This window comes from Thamnophis elegans, chromosome 1 (assembly GCF_009769535.1).
Source record: "Thamnophis elegans isolate rThaEle1 chromosome 1, rThaEle1.pri, whole genome shotgun sequence".
Taxonomy (NCBI): domain Eukaryota; kingdom Metazoa; phylum Chordata; class Lepidosauria; order Squamata; family Colubridae; genus Thamnophis; species Thamnophis elegans.
In genome coordinates, this window is record NC_045541.1 from 72916211 (window position 1) to 72940029 (window position 23819).

A 23819-nucleotide genomic window follows, 5' to 3' on the forward strand; every position below is an offset into this window, starting at 1 on the left:
GAGTCTAGGTATCAAATGCCAGAATCCATTATACCTTCCATATGAGGAAAAAAACCCAACAACCCTCAAGTGTTCAGAGAAAATACTGCAGCAGTTCCATTACTTCATCAGGGGATTTGTGGGGGGAAATAAGGGGAGGGGGGAGGAATGAAAAAGTGAAAGTAAAGGTTTGATGGTTAAATGGTCCAGGCCCAAAATGGCCATGCAGCAACCATTAACCTGGAAGAGGGACCATCCCTGCCAGTACATTCAGTGGGTTCCTAAAGGGCAAAAGTTGCCCAGATGGAAGAAAAACAGAAGAACTTCTGGAGCTGGAAGAAGCCAGAATGGACTTTTTTCCATCTTGAAGCAGCAAGATAGGAGTGTAGGATATTTTCATACTAGGAGCCCTGGTGGCACAATAGTTAGAACCAGTAATACAGGCTAATTCAGCCCACGGACAGGAGTTCGATCCTGACTGGCTCAAGGTTGACTCAGCTGTCCATCTTCTATGGTTGGTAAAATAAGGACCCAGATTGTTAGGAGAAATATGCTGTCATTTCAGAGTGCTATAAAACACTATGGAACATTACATAAATCTAAATGCTATTGATGTAACTATCTCTTCTCTGTTGGGGTCCTAACACCTGACTAGGATATCTGGCCATTCAGATCAGCCCTTTCTGACATAAATATGCTGTCACATTATCTGAATGGCTGCTTAGCTATTGATGTTTCCTCCCAAATTTCATGGGTTCTCCCTTTGGATTTCCACTGACAGCAGACTGCTTACCAACATTAAATTCTTACTCCAGGGGATCCAGACCTTACCCACTCTCATGGCCTACGGAAAAGCCGTTAAAACCTGGCTATTCCGGCAGGCCTGGGGCAGCTGACCTCATTACTGAGGTCCAGCCCCGATCAGATTGGGTGCATGGTTATGTTTTAAATTGTTTTTCTTTATTATTTTTTACTAATTATTTTCTTTTGTTCTGTAAGCCGCCCAGCAATGTTCCCTCTAATTTTTTTTCAGTGTGAGCAGAAAAGTATAGTGTTTGAGCGGCATATTTTCATGCCTGAGCACCTGAATTTTTTTCACAGATGTCACCTAAGACAACAACGAAATCAGTATTATTTGAAACTCAAAGTTATGTTTATTCAAGGTACCCGCTTAATTAAAAGTGTTATATAATATCAGTATCACTTAACAACGGTCCTGCTTAGCAACCAAAATGTTGGCTCAGAAACTCTGGCATTGAAGCATGCAAGTCTTAAAGCTGTCAAGTTACAAGACCTTTTCACCCCTAACCCTTTAGAGAAAAAAATCCCAAGGGTCTTCAAACCTGACAGCTTTAAGCCAATGTTCCCTCTAATTTTTTTTCAGTGTGAGCGGAAAAGTATAGTGTTTGAGCGGCACAGTTTCATGCCTGAGCACCTAAGAGAGCCACAGTTTGAACTGCTGTCACGTCTGCTGGACATTTGCGCAACATTCCAAGCGCCAAGCACCGATTGTGATCGAGGTTTCAGCCTGATGAATGCCAGGCATGAAAAGTGCCACTCAAACACTATACTTTTCCGCTCACCCTGAAAAAAAAAAAGGCTCTCTGCTCAGCTTTTAGATTGTTAGACTGGCTAGAGAGAGACATGGCACCAACAGGGTCCTGGGTCCTGGCATTTTGCAGGCAACCTGTCCTCTCACATTCCTTTGGAATGCAACCCATCACATGTGAATTAGATTTTGCCAATTATCCTATTAAAAGATAACGCTATTATTCTAAAATACGACTAACTCGACATTAAAAACTGTAAATATGTAATGCTGATAAATAATAGCAGTAATTGTTATTTAGTATGATTAAAATCAGTATTGATATATCAATATAATATCTATCGAAATTGACAATATACACTAAAATAACAATACAAATATATAATGTGGAATATAAATGTAATAAATATAATATATAAATGCAACATAAATGTAATAAAATAATTTATCATGAAACTCTCCCCCTTTAAAGTAGTAAGATCAATTAAATAGTCTAGCAAGTTTGGACAATATGCTATATGTTATGTTACTTAAGAATATATATACCTCAGAATCAGATACAACAACCACATCATTTCCAACTGAGTCAATAAAATCATATGCCATGCCAAAACTATTTTAAATAAAGATATGAAATTAATCAAGTATTGCATTTATTTTTCAAAATGAATGTACAATTTTTTTATTATTTAAGTTTTGTACCCTATATTTTCTAACTAACGTTAACTTTAAAAAGACGTTACATCAGACTACAATACAAGTAATTAAATGAAGACTAAAATAAGTGTTTTGGCATATTGAGCTTTTTATATTTCTTTCTTATATTTCTTCCTTAGTTGAGAACTTGCTCCTCAGCTTACTTACGCATTAACTGTTTGTTGCTTTTATGGTTTATTCATTCACTGCCCCATCTTCAGTTTTTTTCACAGGGGGCAGGGCTTCCTTCCTCCCTCCCTTCCTTCCTTCCCTCCCTCCCTCCCTCCCTCCACTCCTTTGGCCACCAATTTTGATACAATTCTCTCTCTCTCTCTCTCTCTCACACACACACACACACACACACACACACACACACGTTCTTTGGGGGGGGGTTTGAATTACTCCGCCTCACTGCGCAAAGTCGGCTCAGCATGTGTTCGGCCCCCACTTACGCCGAATCAAATCCGCGGCCGGCGGGACCAGGGGGTTGCATTTCAAAGCCGCCAGTCCTCTTGCTTCTTCTCTTTCACCAGCAAAGCTCCCGCTGGCACCTCCGCCCATGGCAGTGGTGCCTCTCCCTCCACGCGGAGCACCTGAGCTGGCTCCCGCGTTATCCCTCCCCCTTCCTCCTCTGCCGTGCTTTTGAGGCCGCGGGAGCTAGTAGGAAAGCGGCGGAGGTGGAGGCGGCGGCAGGGGTAACCCAGAGCCCAGCTGACTCCACTCGGAGCACCTCAGCTGGGCTCTGGGTTACCCCTGCCGCCGCCTCCACCTCCGCCCCTTTCCTACTAGCTCCCGCGGCCAAATGGCTCCTCAAAAGCACGGCAGAGGAGGAAGGGGGAGGGATAACGCGGGAGCCAGCTCAGGTGCTCCGCGTGGAGGGAGAGGCACCACTGCCATGGGCGGAGGCGCCAGCGGGAGCTTTGCCGGTGAAGGAGAAGAAGCAAGAGGACTGGCGGCTCATCAAAACAAGTCTGGGGAGGTCCTTTGCGGGTGGCCAGTTCTAGCCGCCTGCAAAGGACTTGGTAGAAATCTCTGCGCGGCAGTTAGAAACTGCTGCGCGGGGATTTCTTTTCATGTGCGCGGCCACGCAGGCGCGCACCTTAGAGGGAACAGTGCTTTAAGCCTTGTGGACTTCAACTCCCCAAATTCCTCCTCCGGTCATGTTGGCTCAGGAACTCTGGCATTGAAGCACGCAAGTCTTAAAGCTGTCAAGTTACAAGACCTTTGCACACCCTTTAGGAAAAAAAACCCCAGGGGTCTTCAAACCTGACAGCTTTAAGCCTTGTGGACTTCAACTCCCAGAATTCCTCCTCCAGTCATGTTGCAGCAACGTCATCTGCGTGGATCTGCTCCATCTTCAGTTTTTTTCACAGGGGGCAGGGCTGCCGCTGAAGATGCCAACGAGCCCCCGCCACTACTAGAATAGCTGCTGCTGCCTCTTCCTCCTCCTCCTCCAACAGCACCAACATATTTGCTGCCCAGCGCTGTAGCCGAGGTGAAGCCTCCAAAGCTCCCGCAGGCACCCCCGCCCATGGCAGCGGCGGCAGTGCCTCCCCCTCCGCTTGGAGCACCTCAGCTGGGCTCTGGGTTACCCCTGCCGCCGCCTCCACCTCCGCGGTTTTTCAGAAGCCATGAGGCCTTTTTCCCTGCTCCCCCCCTCCGCCGCCTTCCTACTAGCTCCCGCGGCCAAATGGCTCCTCAAAAGCACGGCGGAGGAGGAAGGGGGAGGGATAACACAGGGGCCAGCTCAGGTGCTCTGCGTGGAGCCTCCACACACAACCGGTGTGCTCCACAAACGTTCCTGCTCACTAGCTCAAAAGGGCCCTCACTGTTTCTCCAGGCAGCCCTCGCTCCTCCGTCCAGCCAAAGGTCGCTTCTGGCCAGGCAGGCTCCCCGCAGCTGCTCAGAGGCTCGCTCTCCTCCTCGTAGCACCGTGAAATCCTTGGGTGGCTCCCAGCTCCTCTGCAATACAGCCAGTCCTTGACTTAGCCTCCATGCAGAGCACCTGAGCTGGCCCCCGTGTTATCCCTCCCCCTTCCTCCTCTGCCGTGCTTTTGAGGCCGCGGGAGCTAGTAGGAAAGGGGCGGAGGGGGGGGGAAGCAGGGAAAAAGGCCTCATGGCTTCTGAAAACCCGCCGAGGTGGAGGCGGCGGCAGGGGTAACCCAGAGCCCAGCTGAGGTGCTCCGAGCGGAGGGGGAGGCACTGCTGCCGCTGCCATGGGTAGGGGCGCCTGCGGGAGCTTTGGAGGCTTCACCTCGGCTGCAGCGTTGGCGGCAAATCCGGCAGTGCTGTTGGAGGAGGAGGAGGCGGCAGCAGCTATTCCCCTCAGCTTCGGGAGCCTGTGGCAGAAATCACTGCACGCAGTTTGAAACGGCTGCATGGTGTTTTCTTGCCACGTGTGCGGCCGCGCAGCCGCGCACCTTAGAGGGAACAGTGCCGCCCAGAGTCCTCCGGGATTGGGCGGTCTATAAATTAAATAAATAAATAAATAAATAAATAAATAAATAAATAAATAAATAAATAAAATAAACTCCTAAACTTCATCCCATTATTTTTTTTGAAAAGTTTTTTTTATTGTTTTAATTAAACAAAAACACAAAAAAGAATCATCCTTCATTACATCTTGTAGAAAGCATGTCAATTGGTTACAAATACATTTCATGTGTTTCTTCCACAATCATTACATATACTTCATTCATATTGAATTGTACATTTTAAATCAAAAATCTTTATATATTTTACTATCAATGTACCACAATTCTCATTTAACTACAATTATTTAAACATGTTTTTATCTGAAATCATTTGTATTTAAAGACACAACCACCTACTGGCATTAATTCGCAATTTCAATAAACCTCCAATAACATTACACCTTTATAACATTATCCTGAAACAAAATCAATGAATAAGATATCTAAGCATTTCCCCCCTTTCCCCCCCCAACTCATTATTTAAAACTTGTATCCAATTTGCTTTTACCAATACAACACAAGTGTATATATCATTAAACATTATCCATTAACATTTCCTTGTTATTATTGTAGTTAACTAAAAATTATTTACTACTTATATCACCTCTCGTCTCATCAGGCCCAAAAGAAATTATACCTTTACAGCAAGAACTAAACAAAAATTATTAATAAAATTTATAGGTCTTTTCCCTAAGTCCCAATTTACAATTTATATCCAAGTTACTTTTACTAATTAAGGTTATCATTTCATTACTGTTATCATAGTTAATTATATGTTAATGAATAAACATTTAATAACAATCTAAAACAATCTACAAAATACTAAAATTCCTACTTATTAATCACCAAAATATCCATTAACATTTCCTTGTTATTGTTGTAGTTAGTGAAAAATTATTTACTATTTATATCACATCTCCTCTCATCAGACCCAAAGAAATTATACCTTTATAACAAGATCTAAACAAAATTTATTAATAAAATTTATAAGTCTTTTCGCCAAGTTCCCAATTTACAATTTATATCCAAGTTACTTTTACTAGTTAAGGTTATCATTTCATTATTGTTGTAGTTAATTATATGTTAATGAATAAACATTCAATGATAATCTAAAACAATCTACAAAATACTGAAATTCCTACTTAATAATCACCAAAAATTAACTAACTGACACAACAACTGGCAAGAGAGATAAGACTGTTTTGCCACTGGAAAGATACAGGTTGATAATGAAAGTTGATGATAAAAAGTTCATTCCATTATTTGACCCTTTGCTCATTTGGCTTTCTTTATTTTGAAATCTTGTATCAATAATCATGGCACAAATGCTTTATTCATGTCAGACTTGTGTTGACATCAGCTTTATAACTGGAATTTCAGAAATCCTCTGAGAGTAAAACCATAGAAATGGAAATAAAAGAAAATAATGTTGCAGTACACTACAAAAGCAAGAAATAAAACTGCTACAAATCCTGATGGCTGGGTGAATTTGTAGAGAGTAAAAACAAGAGAGTGAGATTGAAAGAGATTATTACATATGCACAACAATAACACCACCAACTTTCAAAACTGGATCATATTCTCTTTCTATATTCTCTTAAAATAAAACTTGTTACTCTATTGATCTATTACAACACAGATATGAAAGTAATAATGCTACAGTAATTTGATAGTAATAATGTAAAAAAATTACAAAGAATTATAATGCATATAATAATATATAAGATTATTTATAGCTCATTTTACAAATTAGAATAAATTATTGTGAGCGTTAAATGTCTCCATGGCTATGTGGTAAATCATATAAAACAGAAAAGTGGAGTCCTTGAAGCTCCTTGAACTTGTTTTTTTTGGGGGGGGGGCAGACATTTCATTACCTAACTAGGTAACATTTTCAGTGCTAGAAGCCGAACATCTGCAAGTAAACAACCAACCACAGAGATCACAAGGACTCCACAGTTCAGATTATAGTTGCTGAAAGAAAGCTCTTCAGAATTCACTTGAAATACACTATATTGCCAAAAGTATTTGCCCACAACTGAGTCCTGATTATGTGGATGGGTGAGTGAATACCTTGGTAATATAGTGTATATTAAATTCCAACTCTTCCTGACCATATTCTTAATAGAAATAAAAATAGAAAAAGGCAGCCATGAAGAAAAACAATTTGCACAGGAGGCTCAAGTCGTATGCTCCATGTCCATCCATTCTCCATTCTGTATAATATATTTTCCATTCAACCTATAATGAAAAAGAAAATCTTATTTTAATCCCCCAATAAAAGATAAATCCCCAGTAATCTCTCTATCAGACTGAGCAGGGACCCATCTGAACATCTTTCAGGGCAGACCCAGACCTCCAAATATAATCTGATGTAGCCAAGATAGTTCCAAGTTTTATTTTGTCACTCTCATCCTAGGTACATTTTATCTGGTTCAAAAAACCCATACATTTTAATTGTCAATAGAAGAATTTGCTATTCCTATAAAATACATTTTAGGAAAAGAATTATTTCGTCTTTCTTCTTTGGTGTCCCTATATTACTCAAGTGCTCTGCATGATTTTCCCCCAAATCAGGTGAAAGTCATAGTTTTCTTGTGTTTTATTTCATCTCTCAATGTAAGTATTGTCCCTGCCCCACTACTTTATCCAACCCGGTCACAGTTGATCCTTCCAAGCAATAGCCAAGAAAATATTTTCCATGATTTCATCCTCTGTCCAAGATGGCACTGGGTCCAACAATGGATAAGCTGAAGGGCCGTCCTGAGTGGAGCAGCTATGATGGATTGATCCAAAGGCTCACTTTGATTCAAGAGAAAAGTTTACTACTAGAAGACTTCAAGGAATACATTTGTTTACGGCTCTGTAATAAACTTTTAGGACAAATCCAGAAGGTAAAAAGCTATGAAAGAAATAGGAGTTTAACAATAATGTCATTAAATTTAAAAGAAAAATGGAATAGTGATCCAATAAATGTTACTGTTTTGATATAGGCATTTTATATACAGTACTTTATGGGGTGCTGGAAGGTTTTTTTTTAATCTGCAATGTTATCTGTTTACCTGAATTGAATTTTATATTTCAGACCTACAATTATTTGTTGCTGTTACTCTCCAATTCAAAAAATTGAGATTGACTTGTCCTGGATCAGGCTGAGCTACATCAAACATGTTTTGCTTTCAAAGAGAATGAATGAGAAATTCTTACTTTGTCTTGGTTTAATTAAAATGGCTTCCAGGCTTCTCCAATCTACTCATATTTGGGGTTTGTAAGAGTCTGAAACAAAGTCTAAGTGGGGCTTATTGGAAGACCAAATTCCACAATCAAAGATGTTTGGACAGGAGCATGAACAGAATATGTCAAGCAACTGAAGATATTATCTGTGATATTTGGTAAAGATGATAATGTACCGAATGGATTTAATATTTCAAGTTATCACTCTTTTACACATCTCCTAACTCATTTGTATCCACGTAGTCAATCTTATCTAAATATGATTAAGACTAGATCATGGGTGTCAAACTTGCACATCATGTTGCATTCAAGTGACATTTTTCCATTCACAGAGTTGGGGTGACATGGCCTGCACATGATGCAACTGGCCCGTGGGTCGCCAGTTTTGACACCCCTGGTCTAGATCCAATCCTGCACATATTTATGGCAAGTGCTCTGCATGTTTTTTTAGGAGGAAATTCTGGGTTCAAGTTTGGGATACATCACAAATAACCCTGACAACCTTTTGAAATGAAGGATGGTTGATTCAATATTGTAGCGAATCATACTGGTGTCCAGGAATGAAAAGATTCGGGGCAGTAATATAGGCTGGAATTATTTGAAGCCTGTAAGGAAGAAATGTTGTTTTCCCTGAAAGGTGTGATAATTGACTAGGTGTTGACTGAAGGGCTTGATGTTAAGGAAGGAATCTGTTTTTGTGTCTAAGAGATTTTAATGTCTGGAGTGGGCTAGTTTTCATATGATTAAGAATCGGTAAATACCTACAATTTAGGCTAAAAGCTTATATCTTGTGGTCTTTTGCAACATTGTATTTCCTTCATAACATTTTCAATTGAATGATGGGGTGGGTGGATTATTTGTATGTGGAATGGATGCTGAGGGGTGGCAAGGATGGCATTTCCCCCGTTTCTGTTCCAAATTCCGCACATTTTGTAAACTAGTAGACAGAATGATTTGGATCTCATGCAATCATCAGCTCATTTCTCTGCTATTTTTAAGGCAGCCATTTTTAAATAGCAGAATGGTGTTGTGCTCATCCAATATGCTACCTATAGCATATACAATGCATTCAGAAAGCATTCAGTCCCCCTTCACTTTTGTCAATTTTGTTCTGCAGCAGCCTGATTCTACCACTGTTGAAATAATCTTTTCTCATGAAAGTACCCCATAATGACAAAGTGAAAACAGAATATCACATTAGTATTTCAGTCAGTACTTTGCAACACCTTTGTTGAAGCACCTTGGCTGAAATTATGTCTTGAGTCTTTTTGGGTATGATGCAACAAGTCTTGCACACCTGGATTGGGGAATTTTCTGCAATTCTTCCTTGCAAATCCTCTCAAGCTCAGTCAGGTTGGATGGCGGACTGTCAGTGGACAGCCATTTCAGGTTCCTCCAGAGATGTTTAATGGGGTTCAAGTCAAGGTTCTGGCTGGGCCACTCTAAGACATTAACTAAGTTGTCCCTAAGCCACTCTTGTGTTGTCTTGGCTGTGTGCTTAGGATCATTGTCATGTTGGGAAAGTGAATCTTCAGCCTAGTTTGAGGTCCTGAGCAGAACAAATTTTGATTGAGGATATCCTGATATTCCTCCATTCAGCTTTCCCTCAATATGATGAGTCTTCCAGTCCCTGCTGCTGAAAAAACATATCCACAGCATGATGCTGCCACCATCATGCTTCACTGTTGGGATGGTATTGAGCAGGTGATGAGCGGTGCCTGGTTTCCTCCAGACATAACATTTGATCTTGGTTTCATTAGACTAGGGTCTTGTTCCTCACAGTCTGAGAATCCTTCAGGTGAGGTTTTTTAATGTGTGTGCAAATTCCAAGCAGGTTTTCATGTGTTTCTGTCTAGCCACCATAAAGCCCAGATTGGTGTAGGGCTGAAATGATGGTTTTTTTCTGAAACTCTGTCCCATCTCCACATAGGATTTCTGGAGCTCAGTCAGAATGACCATTGGGCTCTTGGTCATCTCTCTTATGAAGACCCTTCTTCCCCGATTGCTCAGTTTGACTGGGTGACCAGTTCTTGGAAAAGTCTTGGTTATGCCACACTTCTTCCATTTGAGAATTATGGAGGTCACTCTTAAGAACTTTCAGTGCAGTGGAAATTTTATAAAAGCCTTCCCCAGATCTGTGCCTACAATAATCCTGTGTCTGGGCAAGTGGAGAAACCCAAACATGTTCCCTACCGGTTCTGTGGGCGTGGCTTGGTGGTCAAGTGACCGGTGGTGAAACTTACTTAACAATGCTCTTGCTTAGTAACTAAAATTTTGGGTTCAATTGTGGTCATAAGTTCTTTCATTTCTTTCTTTCTTCTTTCTTTCTTTCTTTCTTTTCTTTCTTTCTTTCTTTTCTTTCTTCTTTCTTTCTTTCTTTCTTGTCTCTCCTTCTTTCCTTTGCTCTTCTTTCTTTCTTTTTCTTTCCTTCTCTTTTTCCTTCTTTCTTTGACTCTTTCCTTTTCACTCTGGCACTTCCTTCCTTCCTTCCTTCCTTCCTTTCCTTTCTCTCTTTTCTCCCCTCTTCCTCCCCTCCTCCTTCCTTCTTTTTCTCTTTCTTTTTCTTTTCTCTTTCTTCTCTTCTTTCTCTTTTTCTTCTTCTTTCTTCTTCTCTTTTTATTTCTCTCCTCTCTCTCCTCTCCTCCTCTCTCTCTCTCTCTCAGGATGTGCTCTGCTGTTGCTGCCACTGCTGCTTTTGCTGGGTGCATCTTTGCAGTAGAACTCCTTGACGCGGCGCAGTTCCGTCATCTCTGCTGCCACTGCTGGCCAGCTTGTGAAGGCAGGCAAGCGGAAGGCCGCCTGGCAGGCAGGCAAGCATGTCGGGGCTGGTCGGCCGCAGGGAAGCAGCTAGCAGCCTACTCCCTTCCACACAGCCCTGTCATGCTTGCCTGCCTTCCACACTACTTTCCTGGCAGTCCCACATGGCCACTTGCCTTCCAAAGTTGGCGTCCATCATGGCCCGGCCATGGGTGGGCAGGCAGGCCCTTGGTGGAGACACAGCCGCTACTCTGGGGCTGAGAGAGGCAGCAGTGGTGGTGGTTTGGGGGAGAGCCGCCAGGCGGATGTCCTGGGGCTGCTGCACATATGCACTGCCTTCCCTCCCGGAGCACCACTGTCCCTCTCAGCCCCAGAGCAGTGACTGCATCTCCGTCAAGGGCTGCCTATCCACCCACTGGCCAGGCTGGATAGACGTCAACCTTGGAAAGCAAGCGGGCATGGGGGCCACTGGGAAGGCTGCGTGGAAGGCAGGCAAGCATGGCAGGCTGCGGGGAAGGGAGTAGGCTGCTAGCTCCCTTCCCCATGGCCGGCCAGCCCTGACATGCTTGCCTGCCTTCACAAGCTGGCCATGGGGACACCAGGAAGGCCACATGGAAGGCAGGCAAGCATAGCAGAGCTGTGGGCCACAGAGAAGGGAGTAGGGGAGGCAGGCTGAGACAGTGGAAAGCAGAGACTGGATGGGGCAAGCGAGTGGCCACCAGGGGACCAGTTTATGGGCGTGGCCAGTCAGCAGTCCCTGCTGGTTCAGCAACCTAGGCCTAATGTCCACTAGCAGTTCTCTCGAACCAGTCTGAACTGGTAGGATTTCACCCCTGGTCTGAGCTCTGCGGGCACTTCTTTTGACCTCATGGTTTTTGCTCTGCTACTGTATGCATTGTCAGCTATGAGGCCTTCTATAGAGAGGTATGTGTCTTTCCAAATCCTGTCCAACCATTTTAATTAACCACAGATGGACTCCAATCAAGACATAGAAACATGTCAGCAACTATCAAGAGAAATGGGAGGCACCTGAGCTAAATTTCACATGTTGCAAATGGTCTAAATACATATGCTAAAGTGATATTTCAGTTTTTCTTTTTAATAAATTTTACACATTTCTAAAAATCAGTTTTCAGTTTCTTGTTATGGGCACTGAGAGTAGATGAGAAAAGAAACTGTGGAATCAGGCTGCAACATAACAAATGGACAAAAGTCGGGATCTCTAATACTTTCTGAATGCACTGTATATGCCTATCTTGAAAAGATTTGTGAAAAATAAACTTACCGGTAATAGATTTTTTTCTTTGGATTGTAGAAAACTAATTTCAACAAACGCAACAAAGCTCAATAATTAAGATTCAAAAGATCAGGTTTAGAGTGTTTGAAGATCCTGAACACCATTAAAGCAGAACTGACTCAATTAGATGCAAGATTGGAGGACTGAAACCTTCTCTTTAGCAGGTTTTTTTTTTTGCTCTACATACTAGTTTACAACCCTTTTATCCCATATATTAGCTCCTATTGTGCCACTTTTGAACATGAGTTCAATAGTCTTCTATAAGAGCACTACATCACTCCTCTTCAAACAGTCCTGCTAACAGGTCAGTGTGTTAGAGAAGGCATTGGATAAAGTTAGAGGGAGCCCCCACCCTCCACCCACCCTGCAATGCATCAATGAGCCCACAGTTTATTTTAATATTTTATGAAGAGCAACATCTGCCAGTCTCATTACTTACTGTAGGTTTGTTGGTTTGTTTGTTTATGACTAGCCATATTATGTAGCACAACTCTAAGCAGCTCATTACAATAGTAAAAACCAAAACTAAGCAAAATCAAAACATGGCAATCAGGCCATCACATATCATGCCAACACATTGATTCTAAGAGAGAAAGAATGCAATTGTGATAATTTTGCTGCTGAATCTGGAGGTTTTAATTATTACCACAGCAATTCAATTATTATAGCTTATGTTTCTACAAGAAATAGATTAAAGATACCGATACCATTCTCAATAAAAACAAGAAAAAAATTAATACAAGTTTTCTTAAACAAGCAGATTAAAAAACTTACATGGAATAAGTGAATAAATTCTCATTAACAAGGAAAATATAAGTTCAAATATCATAAGTAAAGTATTTCACTTCATTAAATCAAAGGAAGTAAAATATTTTCTTCTGATATTTGAATTTATATTAAAATGTCTCCATAATAAAAAACTTAAGGAAATAATATGAACAATATAGAAATCAAATAGCAAAGAATAAACTGATGATTTACCATAGGTCCTTTAAATTGCCCTGAGTGTTTTAGTTCTTCACAGAGTAGCTTTGTCTCATAGTCACTAATGCAGTCACCATGCAAATAAAATTCTTGTAGGTTCTGGTTTATATTGACAATTGTCGCAATCTGTGTCCCAAAGGAGAGAGAGTGCCCACAGAATACTTTTAAGTACTCTCCATTAATGCTACAAAGAAAGGTTAGAATTAGTAAAATAGATCTTAAATCAACTAGGAACAGATGTCTTGAAGAACCTGGAGGGAATTTCATTATTTGTAGTCTCCCTGGATATGTTTACAAGAGATCAATTAGCAAGAGATAATTGTACTCTTCTAACTGAAAATTCTGTTCACCTACATAAATCGCTCTCCATGTTTGACCCCTTCACACAGTGCTTATTAACATTTTCAAATTTAATAGCTGGAAAAAGGGGTTGTACCATGAGTCAGAACAGTTGTAGTTGATTGGTGGAAGACTGTTGGCTCCTGCATGAGGCAATCTAAATTGTAATTGGTTGCTGTGGGTATAAGGAGGAGCTTCCCTGTTTTCCCACCTGAGAGCATGTGATTTACCTCATGGTGCTCCTATTTGCCTGACTATTTGTTTGCTGGAAAAGTAGAGGTAAATATTTATATTATAAAATAAATAAATAGATATTTATATTTATTAAAACCACAAGTTTGTGACAGCATCACTGACTTTATCTAGACACCTGCTGCACAATTCCCTGACAGATTATTGGCTCAGAAGTGCCCTGAAGCACCAATAGTACGTTTCTCTGAGGTAACAGTTTTTCATGAACCTGAGGAAGGTTGAGGACAATTGGTCTATAAAGACAGCACAATGCTATCTGTTATAGAAATAGCTTGTCTTAATGAGACAAATTATCTCTCATGGAAATTAAATCTGGATTCCAGGGTTCCAAATCACTCCTATCAGTAATGACATTCTATTTTCTTTTCTTCACTACTAGTTCGGTAGCGGGAGCGCGCGCACATGCCTTCTATGCATGCGCAGACGTGCCTTGATGATGTCCGAGTGGGTGGGCGGAGTAGACTGACTCCTATCCAGGTGCAGGCTGAATGTCCTTGACTCTCAGAGAAAGAATGTTGTTATGGCTATATATCTTCACTTACTCCATGCAAATCCCCCCTGCCATTTCCCCAGGCACTAAATTAGGCAGCCCTGAAGTTCCATAGAAAAAGATGACTTCCACCGCTGATATTAGAGGTGTTTTTGCAGAGATAGATTTGTGGCCAAGTGGTTAGCAATCTTTTAGCAATCTTAGTGAGGAGGGGAAAGGCAAAATGAAAAAGCACTAGCTAACATAATTTGTGCTTGTCAGAAAGGCAGCACATATGAATGGACTATCATCTGCTAGAGAATGCTAGCTTAGCTACACAGAATTTATATAAGAGAGACTGAAAGCAGCAAAGTAACACTCACAAGATCACTTTATAGAACAAGGCTAAAGTATGGAGAAAGTTTGTTAGATCGCCTCTAGTTTATGAGGAAACCTTCCTTGAATTAGAAGAGCGAGGAATGATGTTTTCAGAAGCACACAAAGTATATGTGTGCTGAGTTCCCTTGATAATACTTAGGATTTAGGATATTAGTCATGGCCTTGGCCACGCCTCCTTCACCTCCAGCCACCCGCCTCATTTGACCATTTACAGTCAGCTTTCTTCCCTCCATTGGCTCTCCCACCCATGGCCTGTGGACCATTGGCCCTCAGCCCCTGGCCCTTTGTCCCTGCCCATTCGCCAGACACCATTTGACCCGGGCCTTTGGCTGTCTGAGATAATAGCCCCCAGACAACTGGGTGACAGGCAGAAGCAATGTTGCTGCAGGGCCAGCATGTGATTGGTGATGGGTGATCACAGAGGCTGTCTGTGGGAGGGCAGTACAATGCAAGATTTTTTTAAAAAAGTACTGTGACTGCTATCCACGTTTTGGGGCCTTGCAGACTGGAGGGAGGGGAAGTGGTGGCAGGGGCCACTGGGGGGAGAGACGGGTGAGAGTGTGTTGGGGTGAGCATGAAGGAAAGGAGGAGTATTTCAAGGGGACTTAGCAAAGAGAGCTTGGCTCGCAAGGCCATGGTTTGAGGTATTGCGGGGGTTTTGAGAGGAAATGCAGGCAAACAGCAAGGCTGGTGTGGCTTCTGCGATTGCAGGGGGCTTGGGGAGGCACAGACATATGGAGGTGGCACGCGGCTTGGGAATCCGCACCCTTGCCACTGCAGCCTGACACCTAACAGGCAGATTGGCTGCCCGCAAGCTGTGCACCATGTCTGTTTGCCTGCTGTGCCCCCGCCCCCAGACCCCACCCCTGCAATGTCGGAGCTACGTCGGCCTTGCTGTTTGACTGTGCCCTCCCCATATCCCCTGCAATTGCAGAAGCGATGCCGGCCTTGCCATTTGCCTGCATCCCCCCACTGCAGTCCCCCCCTGCAATGCCATTAGTGAGGCAAGTAAGCATATTGTAAATACACCCAAACTTTTTTCCAGTGGGTGGGATCAGCTGTCCAGCAATAGTAAGTCTGGTAAATGGTAATTCTATCATACGGGCAAGGAACAATATATGTACCATGTACTGGTAAATTGGTTTTACAGTATGTGTACCAGGTTTTCAATTCAACTTAAACCATCAATTAGAAAAACAATAACGTATATCTCACATTTTCTCCACATATAAAATTCTAGATATAATTAATATAGTTACTACTTTATATATGTGTTTCCCTTCTTCCTCTCCCTATCCTTTTGTTCATTCTTTCCCTATCCTTTCCTTCTTTCTAGTGAGCCTTTATCCCTATCTCCTATGCATCCTTCCTTCTAAGTCTTTTTTACCATCCTCGGCTGTGCCATTCAGTATGCCCTCCTCAGAGTTATCTTTTGTCTCTTTGCCTTATTTCCCTTTTTTCTTTTATTATTGTGCTGTTTCCTTGTGGCATTGTCCCTCCCTTCTTCCTTCTCTATGTCTGTCTGATCATATCCTTTCCTTTCTTCTTTAATCCACGTTCCTTTCTTTGTTGGGACACACTCTCTCTTTTCGGCTTTTCCTGCACCACTCTCGAACCCAGTGAAATCATTTGTCTGTTTTTTATTTTCCTTTCCTAATATTACTTTTTCTGTAATTCCACTTTCCTTTTCTTCTTCTTCCTTGTTTATTTCTTGTTACTCCTTAATATCTAACTTAACATCTCTGTTTAACTTTAGTGGCTCATGTATATCTTTTATAATCTCACATATTTCTTTGAATTCCCAACTCTCCATAGTTCCCGGTTAACAATTTGCATTTTTTTCTCTTTTAAAATGTATCTAAATTCATTATGGTTACAATTTATTCCACAATTTCTTCTTATTTTCCAATTTTAGTTCAATTCAGATATTCCAGTTCAGCACACACAAATGTTCTCCCTTTCTTCCACAACTGCAGAGCGACAAAACCAAACAGCCTGTATAAAACAAAGCCTCCCTAAAAGTTCTCACCGTTCCATTCCATATCAAGGTCTAATGTTTAAATTTCGCTTTCTTAGTTTCCACTAAGTAGCCCTTCCTTCCTTCTGATTAAATGGCTCAGCTCCTCAGTTCTTTTAATCCAATATTTTTCAAAAGTACGGTTTTTAAGTTTTAAATCCAGACAATAAAAATAATAACAGGAGAAAGATAAAGCTTCTTCTTAATTCTTCCTTTTGTTGTTTTCCACCTCCAATGAATTAGACTGAACACATTAAAACAAAGCAAATCCCCTTGATCTTGGTATATTAGCCACCGTTTTCCCATTCTTTCCGTGAAGTTTCCAACTGCCAATTAATCTCTATTAAAAATGCAATCTTTCCAGGTCCAAATTCAAAGGTTTTTTATTCCGGTGGGCTAGTCGTTTCTCATTTTTGCCTCCAAATTATTGAAGCTGACAGTACTCTTTGGGCTTTGATATTTAAACTACCATTTTTTTTCTCTTTCCTTTCTGTGAAGTTCCCAATTTATCTGTTAATGCTGTTTCCAAATCACAGAATTCTCTCCCAATTCCCAATTCAAAATTTTATATTAGTAGGTTTAAATCTTCTCACCCGATCTCCATACTTTGTCCAAACACCGCTCCTTACTTAGTCCGGATGCCCTAGCTTCATAGTGGACATTTTGCAATGTCCGCCACCCCCGCTGCCGGATCGTAGAGCTTGCCTCTGACCTGCAAGGAACCAGTTTCGCTCCTCTTGGTCGCTCGAGACACAGTTCCTTCTTTGTCATCCCTTCGGGATGGTAGAAGACACCCCCCCCCCAACAATGACTTGTCAGCCAGGATGTTCCCGGCGCTCATCAGACACAGTAGGTTTGAATTTAAAATATTGTGGCAACTATTTGGATTGTACTATTTGCAAAGAGGGAAATCAGAGGTACTGTATATCAGGGGTGAAATGCTACTGATTTGGGCCAGTTCGCCTGAACCAGTAGTAAAAAATGCTACCGTTCGCCTGAACAGCTAGTAAAAAAATGCTTAACAAAATTTTAAAAAGTTCTGATGATCAGCTGTGCTGTGCGATGGTAGGATTTTTTTTGTTTTAGCATTTGGGTCAGTTTTTGTTCCCAGGAGGATTCCCTGAGGCCTGCTAGGCCAAAAATGGGGGATTGGGGGGTTAAGCCTGCTAGGTCAAAAACAGAGAGAAAGGGGGGGTACTGTCAAGCCTCCAACTAAAGGGTGTTAATTGGAGGCTTGACAGTATGTGCCAATACTGAAATTTTAATGCCTGTTAGTCAGAGATCTCCAATAGATGAGAATTGACACAGGAATGTTGAACAAAAATCTGGAAGAGTCTCAGGATCTGAAGGTAGCTCAGAGCAATGCTTGGAGACTCAGATTACAGTGAAACATGGTCAATTTATTTCAAGGAAGTCTGAAAGATCAAACAAAGGTGTTTCTTCAGAAAGATTCACAATTGATTAAGTGAAGGTATGTGGCATTTTTTGTGAGCATCAAAATTATTGGGAAATGTTGAATTTGCCTATGGCAGAACAAAAAATGTAAAGATAAATAAAGAACTATTTAGGAGTAGAAATAAAGAAACTACAAGAAGGATGGTATGTCCTAAGTCAAAAGAAGAAAATATAATTGTTGAAGGATTTGGATATTGAAGTGAAAAGAGCTATACCAGTGTTTGAACACAGCATGACATGTATACAGAAGACAAAAGATGAGAGTAAAAACCAGAAACAAACATGTTGACATAAAATCTTGTAAAGTCAGAGATGGAGTGAAAAAAATGTAATACACCTAATTTATTGTCCACCCGAAGATAATTCGGCTGATCTCATAAAGCAATTAGGTACACAGAAACACAAGGACCTTATGAAACAACTTTGTTTAAATACTGTAAAGTTATAAATTAGAGGGGTGTTATTTAAATTTAGTAGCTGGATAAGTGGCAGTTGTATAATGAGTCAAACACACAGTTATAGCTGATTGGTGGAAGAGAGCTGGATCCTGTGTGAAGCAATCTAAGCTGTGATTGGTTGTTATGGGTGTTAAGTTTTCCTGTTTTTTCTGACAGTGCTTCTATTTTTTTCATCCTTAACATGGACAAACAACTCTAACTTTCTCGGTTACTGTTTTTCCCAAGTACTTCAGCAAGATCCCTAATGTGGCTCTTTGACAGACACTTAACAAAGCCTGAATTAGAATAACATCTTTGAAAAGAAAGATGAATTCTAGTCTTGAAACGCCGATAGAAAATATGATTATTAGTGTATTAAAATTGCTTCCCTGTGGCTATATTTCCAGAATAGAATCATTTAAGAGAAGTGACATAAATCAAATTAAAAAACACTGCTTACTCACCGTAGCACATCTAATTTACAGTCTGAATGTTCGAGACCGTTACGAAGCACTTCCACTACACCATCAATATTGTTGATGGGAAACAACTCTAACTCTTTTAATGTCTGATGTTTCCTGAATACATCTGAAAGATGACTGCTGAAAAATTCAGTCAGAAACTTTCCACCAAGTCTGCAAGGAAAAGTGCAAATACTGCAATTATTTCTTGAAAAGCAAGCATGGATTGTGTTTTGTAGAAATTGAAGAGAATGTGGTTATATATGGCAAATGTCTTCACACCCTGGTTATATTTCTGGAAGACAAACACACAAGAGAAAGTAACATATAAAAAACTGAAAAAGAAACACTGATCACTCACCCTAGTTTTATTACATTACAGTCTGCATGTTTGAGTCCCTCACATAACATTTCCACTGCTATGTTATTTGTGTTATTGGTTAATAAATCCAACTCTCTCAATCTCGTTTTTTTTCTCAGTATTTCTGCAAAAGACCTACAGAAGGATTCTGTCAGGAACTCTCCCTCAAGCCTGTAGAAAAAAGTACAAAATATTACGATTATTCCTTCAAAAACAGGCATGGACTGTATTCTTCTTTGAATTGCAGAGTATGGGCACATATGGCAAATGATGCCTCTCCCTGAATATATTTCCAGAGGACAAACAGTCAAGAGAAAGTACATCAAATTAACAAAAAAACAGTGATCACTCACCTTAGTTTTTTTATTTGGCACGCTGAATGTTGGAGCCCCTCACACAGCATTTTCTCTACTTTTTCATCTAGACGGCAGAGAAATAACTGCAACTCTTTTAATCTCTTAAGTACTTCTAAAAAATCACTGCTGGATGTGTTGGACAGAAATCCTCCATGAATACTGCAGAAAAGAGTGCACATACAAACACACACACAGAGACACAAATAAAATTATTTAATTTACACAATACAAAGTAACAGTGTTGGAAGGACACCTGGAAGTCTTCGACTCACTCTCAGCAGAAAGCCTATGCCAGTGATGGCGAACCTTTTTTGGCTCGCATGCCAAAAGGGGAGAGCACAGGTGGGTTGCACGCGGGCATGTCCACCCATTATGCAATGCGCAACCGCCAGCACATATGCGCACATGACCAGCACTCCCCCCCCCATTTTTTGCACGCTTTTTTGCCTTCCCAGGCTCCAGAGGCTTTATAAGAGCATGGGCAGGGCGAAAACAGCCCCCCCCCTCCCGAATGCCTCCAGAGGCTTCAGGAGCACAAAAAATCAGCCCTATGGGCAAACCAGAAATTCAGGAACAGACTTACAGTTTTTAGTCCTCCGGAGCCTTCAGGGAGGCCTCCTGAAGGTCCCTGAAGGCTCTGGAGGACTAAAAATGGCCTACGGACAAACTGGAAGTGACTTCTGGTTTGCTCATAGGGTTGTTTTTTGCCCTCCAGAGCCTTCAGGGAAGCCTCCGGAAGGCCCCTGTAGGCTCTGGATGGCTAAAACCAGCCCTACGAACAAACTGGAAGTCCATTCCTGAACTTCCGGTTTGTCCATAGAGCTGGATGCTTCAGGGAAGCTTGCACTCTGGAGGCTTCAGGGAAGCTCCTGAATTCTCCGAAGGGCCTCCAGGGGCGAGGGAGGCTGTTTCCGCCCTCCCCAGGCTCCTATAAAGCCTCTGGAGCTGGCCAGCTGACAGGGCAATGCCTCATGTGCCGTGACAAATGGCTCTGCGTGCCACCTGTGGCATGCATGCCATAAGTTCGCCATCCATATGCCATTATGTACAAATGGTTCTTTAAAAACCTCCATTGATGGAGCACCCACAATTTCTGGAGGCAAACATTTTTACTTATTAATAGTTCTCACTGTCAGGAAATTTCTTCTTAGTTCTAGGTTGGATTGCTCTTTAATAATCCTCTACCTGTCATTTCTTGTCCTTCCTTGAAGTGTTTGGAGAATAGGTTGATGCCCTCTTCTCTATGACTGCCTCTCAAATATGGAAGATTACTTTTATGCCACCCCAGTCCTCTTTATTAGACAAGTCATGGGTTTCATCTCATATTGTGGACATGTGCACATGTTCTTCCAAGGGGAGGTATGAAATTGTTTGGTTCCAGTGAGGCTGGACTAGACTGGACTAGGTTTGATTTGTTTCCTTTGTTGAGTGTCATGTTACCATTGGTCTATCTTTAAAGGTTCATTATTGTGTTAGTTAATTGTTCCTTATGGTGTTCAATTTGGTTGCAATCTTTCTTTTAATTGGAATTCCTTATTTTGTTGTTTAAATTTCAGTGGCTAGACTTGTCTCTAGTCCTTTTGCTTTTTCCTCCATGGTTTGTTCCTTGCTGTGTTTAGTATTATAGGAACTGAAGAGACTATGGTTATATAGGGCAACTGAACTGCCTGTCCCTAGATATATTTTCAAAAGAGAAACAGTCAAGAGAAAGTAACACACATCAAATTTAAAAAGAAACAATGATCACTTACCATAGTTTTTCTAATTTACATTTTGGGTATTGAAGCCCCTTACACAGAATGTTCACCATTCTGGCATTTGAATCCTCGACCCACAACCATAATTTTTTCAATATCGGGCTGTTCATGAGTACTCTTGCAAGATGCCAGCTGCAAGATTCAGTCAACCATTTTCCAAAAAGCCTGCAGGTATGAATCCCTCCAAATTATTATTATTTCTTGGAAAATAAACATAAACTATAGTCTTGAAGGAGCTGAAGAGAAGATGGAGAATATAGTTACGTATTTGCTGATAGCAATAGCAGTGGACTTATATACCGCTTCATAGGGCTTTCAGCCCTCTCTAAGCGGTTTACAGAGAGTCAGCATATTGCCCCCAACAATCTGGGTCCTCATTTTACCCACCTCGGAAGGATGGAAGGCTGAGTCAACCCTGAGCCGGTGAGATTTGAACCGCTGAACTGCTGATCTAGCAGTAGCCTGCAGTGCTGCATTTAACCACTGCGCCACCTTGGCTCTGATAACAGAACTGCCTCTCCCATCTTAATAATTAATTTCATTTTTTAATTTCAGATCCATCTGGACCTTTACTCTGTATATAACTTTCCAAAGTCAACATTCTCATTACCTTTTTGTGGTTATTCCAAAATAAGAAATAAGATTTTTTTTTCTTACATTTACATAAACCCTATTTTGCTTAGGATTGAAAAACAATCAGTATAAAGAAACATACTATTCTGAAGGTTTCTAATACAAAGCAGATAACAAGCAATTTCCAGAAGTGATTAAGTTTGTGAACCTTGTGTCCTTGGGCAAAGGTAGCAATTGCTTAGCAGCCAGATCTTGAAGCTCGCCAGAGACCTTTATCTTATGGTCTCCTCATGGGGAGACTAGAGTGCTTGGGAGCAATCTTAAGCCCTCTTCTTGTCCAGAGAGGAATGCTGATTTTGCCACTGCTTCCCTGGAAGTCTGGTAAGTCCAAATTATTCAGTGCCAACAATAATCAAAGTAATATACAGTACAAAGTTCTTGAAAGTAAGATGGAAATTAAATTTTTCAATGTAGATTAGCAACTATTTCACAAGCCAATATTATATTAAAGCAGATCCCCAAATTTGTAAGTATAAGAAAGTTTTGAAGATAGTAATAGCAATAGCACTTAGACTTATATACCCTTCACAGTGCTTTACAGCTCTCTCTAAGCAGTTTACAGAGTCAGTATATTGCCCCTCAATAATCTGTACCCTCATTTTACCAACCTTGGAAGGATGGAAGGCTGAATCAACCTTGAGATTGGTGAGATTCAAACTGCCAAATTGCAGACAACCAGCAGTCAACAGGAGTAGCCTGCACTATTGCATTCTAACCACTACACCATTATAGCTCTTCTACAGATCATTACTGTATTAAAGGAAGCTAGTAAACAAATGTTTACAGTGTAAGCAAAGCTGGAACTGACTTTTTCTGCATAAATCCTGATTTTTACTTTTCTCCCAGACCCTCCCCTTGACTATTCATAAATCTTCCCTACTATTCAAATTGTGTTTGTGTAAATCTTATGGTTTGGTGATTCTTTGGTAGACTTCTGCATTCCATATTCACATTTGGATCTGCCAGTCTGTTCCACCAGTTTGTTTCAGAATGGCACCTCTGGTTCCTGTCATCCTGTCAATCCCCTTCCCTGAATTCCCATTCTCTCCTCTCTGCATACAGTGTTAGGCTGAAGTGATTATGATGGCAAAACTGGCAGAATATTTATAAATTACTGAGTTTATTTCTCCAGGAATAGATCTCAGAAAAAAAGTAATCCTTCAAACAGATTCTCAGCACTTAACAGCTAAGAAGGTATCTTTGCAGTCAGAAGAAACACAGCTCTTAAATCTCCTAGTAAATCTTGGAGGTCATCTTAATGCCTTTTTGACTATTTTTAGATAGAATTCTATCTAAAAACACAAGTAAGTGAAGATAATGTGGTTATACATCAAACCTTTAATTCCTTTTCCTTAAATACTTTTCCAGAATTCAAGAGAAATGCACATCAGACTTAAAAAGAAACATGATTGCTCACCAGAGCTCTTCTACTTTACAGTGTCGATCTTGAAGCGCCTCACATATCATTTTGAATCGTTGCTCATTTGAATAACTTAGCACCAACCATACCTGTTTTATTGTCTGGCTTTTTCTAAATAGTTCTGCAACACGCCAGCTGCAGGATTCAGTCAACTCGGTACTAAGCCTATAAAAAAAAGATTCAAAACAATTAAAATTATTTCTTAAGAAAAGACAGTTAGCTTACCTGACTGGTCGTTCTATGTGCACCACCGGAGAATCTAAGCATGGGTTTAACTTTGTCCATTTGCCTTGAGATAGAGTTTTAAAAAAGGCCTGGCCATGCCCCTCTGGGCGGTCTAGTTCAGTTTTTCACAAAGGCGCAGCTGATCTGAGAGATGGAAATAAGGTTAAGTTCTGAAAAACACAACTAGAAGGTAAGGCCTCCCCAGAGACCCTGGACCAAACTGCCCAAGGATGGAGTTGGATTCTCCCGCGGCGCACATAGAACAACC

The 23819-nt window shown here is 41.1% G+C and overlaps 1 protein-coding gene across 1 annotated transcript; it reads right to left on the reverse strand.

The window, feature by feature from the left end:
• Nucleotides 1-5875: 5875 nt before the first annotated feature.
• LOC116519030 (NACHT, LRR and PYD domains-containing protein 12-like) lies at nt 5876-23490 on the reverse strand. The gene is made up of 7 exons (XM_032232661.1): nt 23324-23490; nt 21268-21438; nt 19514-19675; nt 19161-19331; nt 18803-18973; nt 12968-13154; nt 5876-6939 (listed from the first exon to the last, which is right to left on the reverse strand). Exons 1-7 carry the CDS (start codon nt 23371-23373, stop codon nt 6820-6822), a joined length of 1032 nt encoding a protein of 343 aa, XP_032088552.1. The 5' UTR covers nt 23374-23490; the 3' UTR covers nt 5876-6819.
• Nucleotides 23491-23819: the final 329 nt, after the last annotated feature.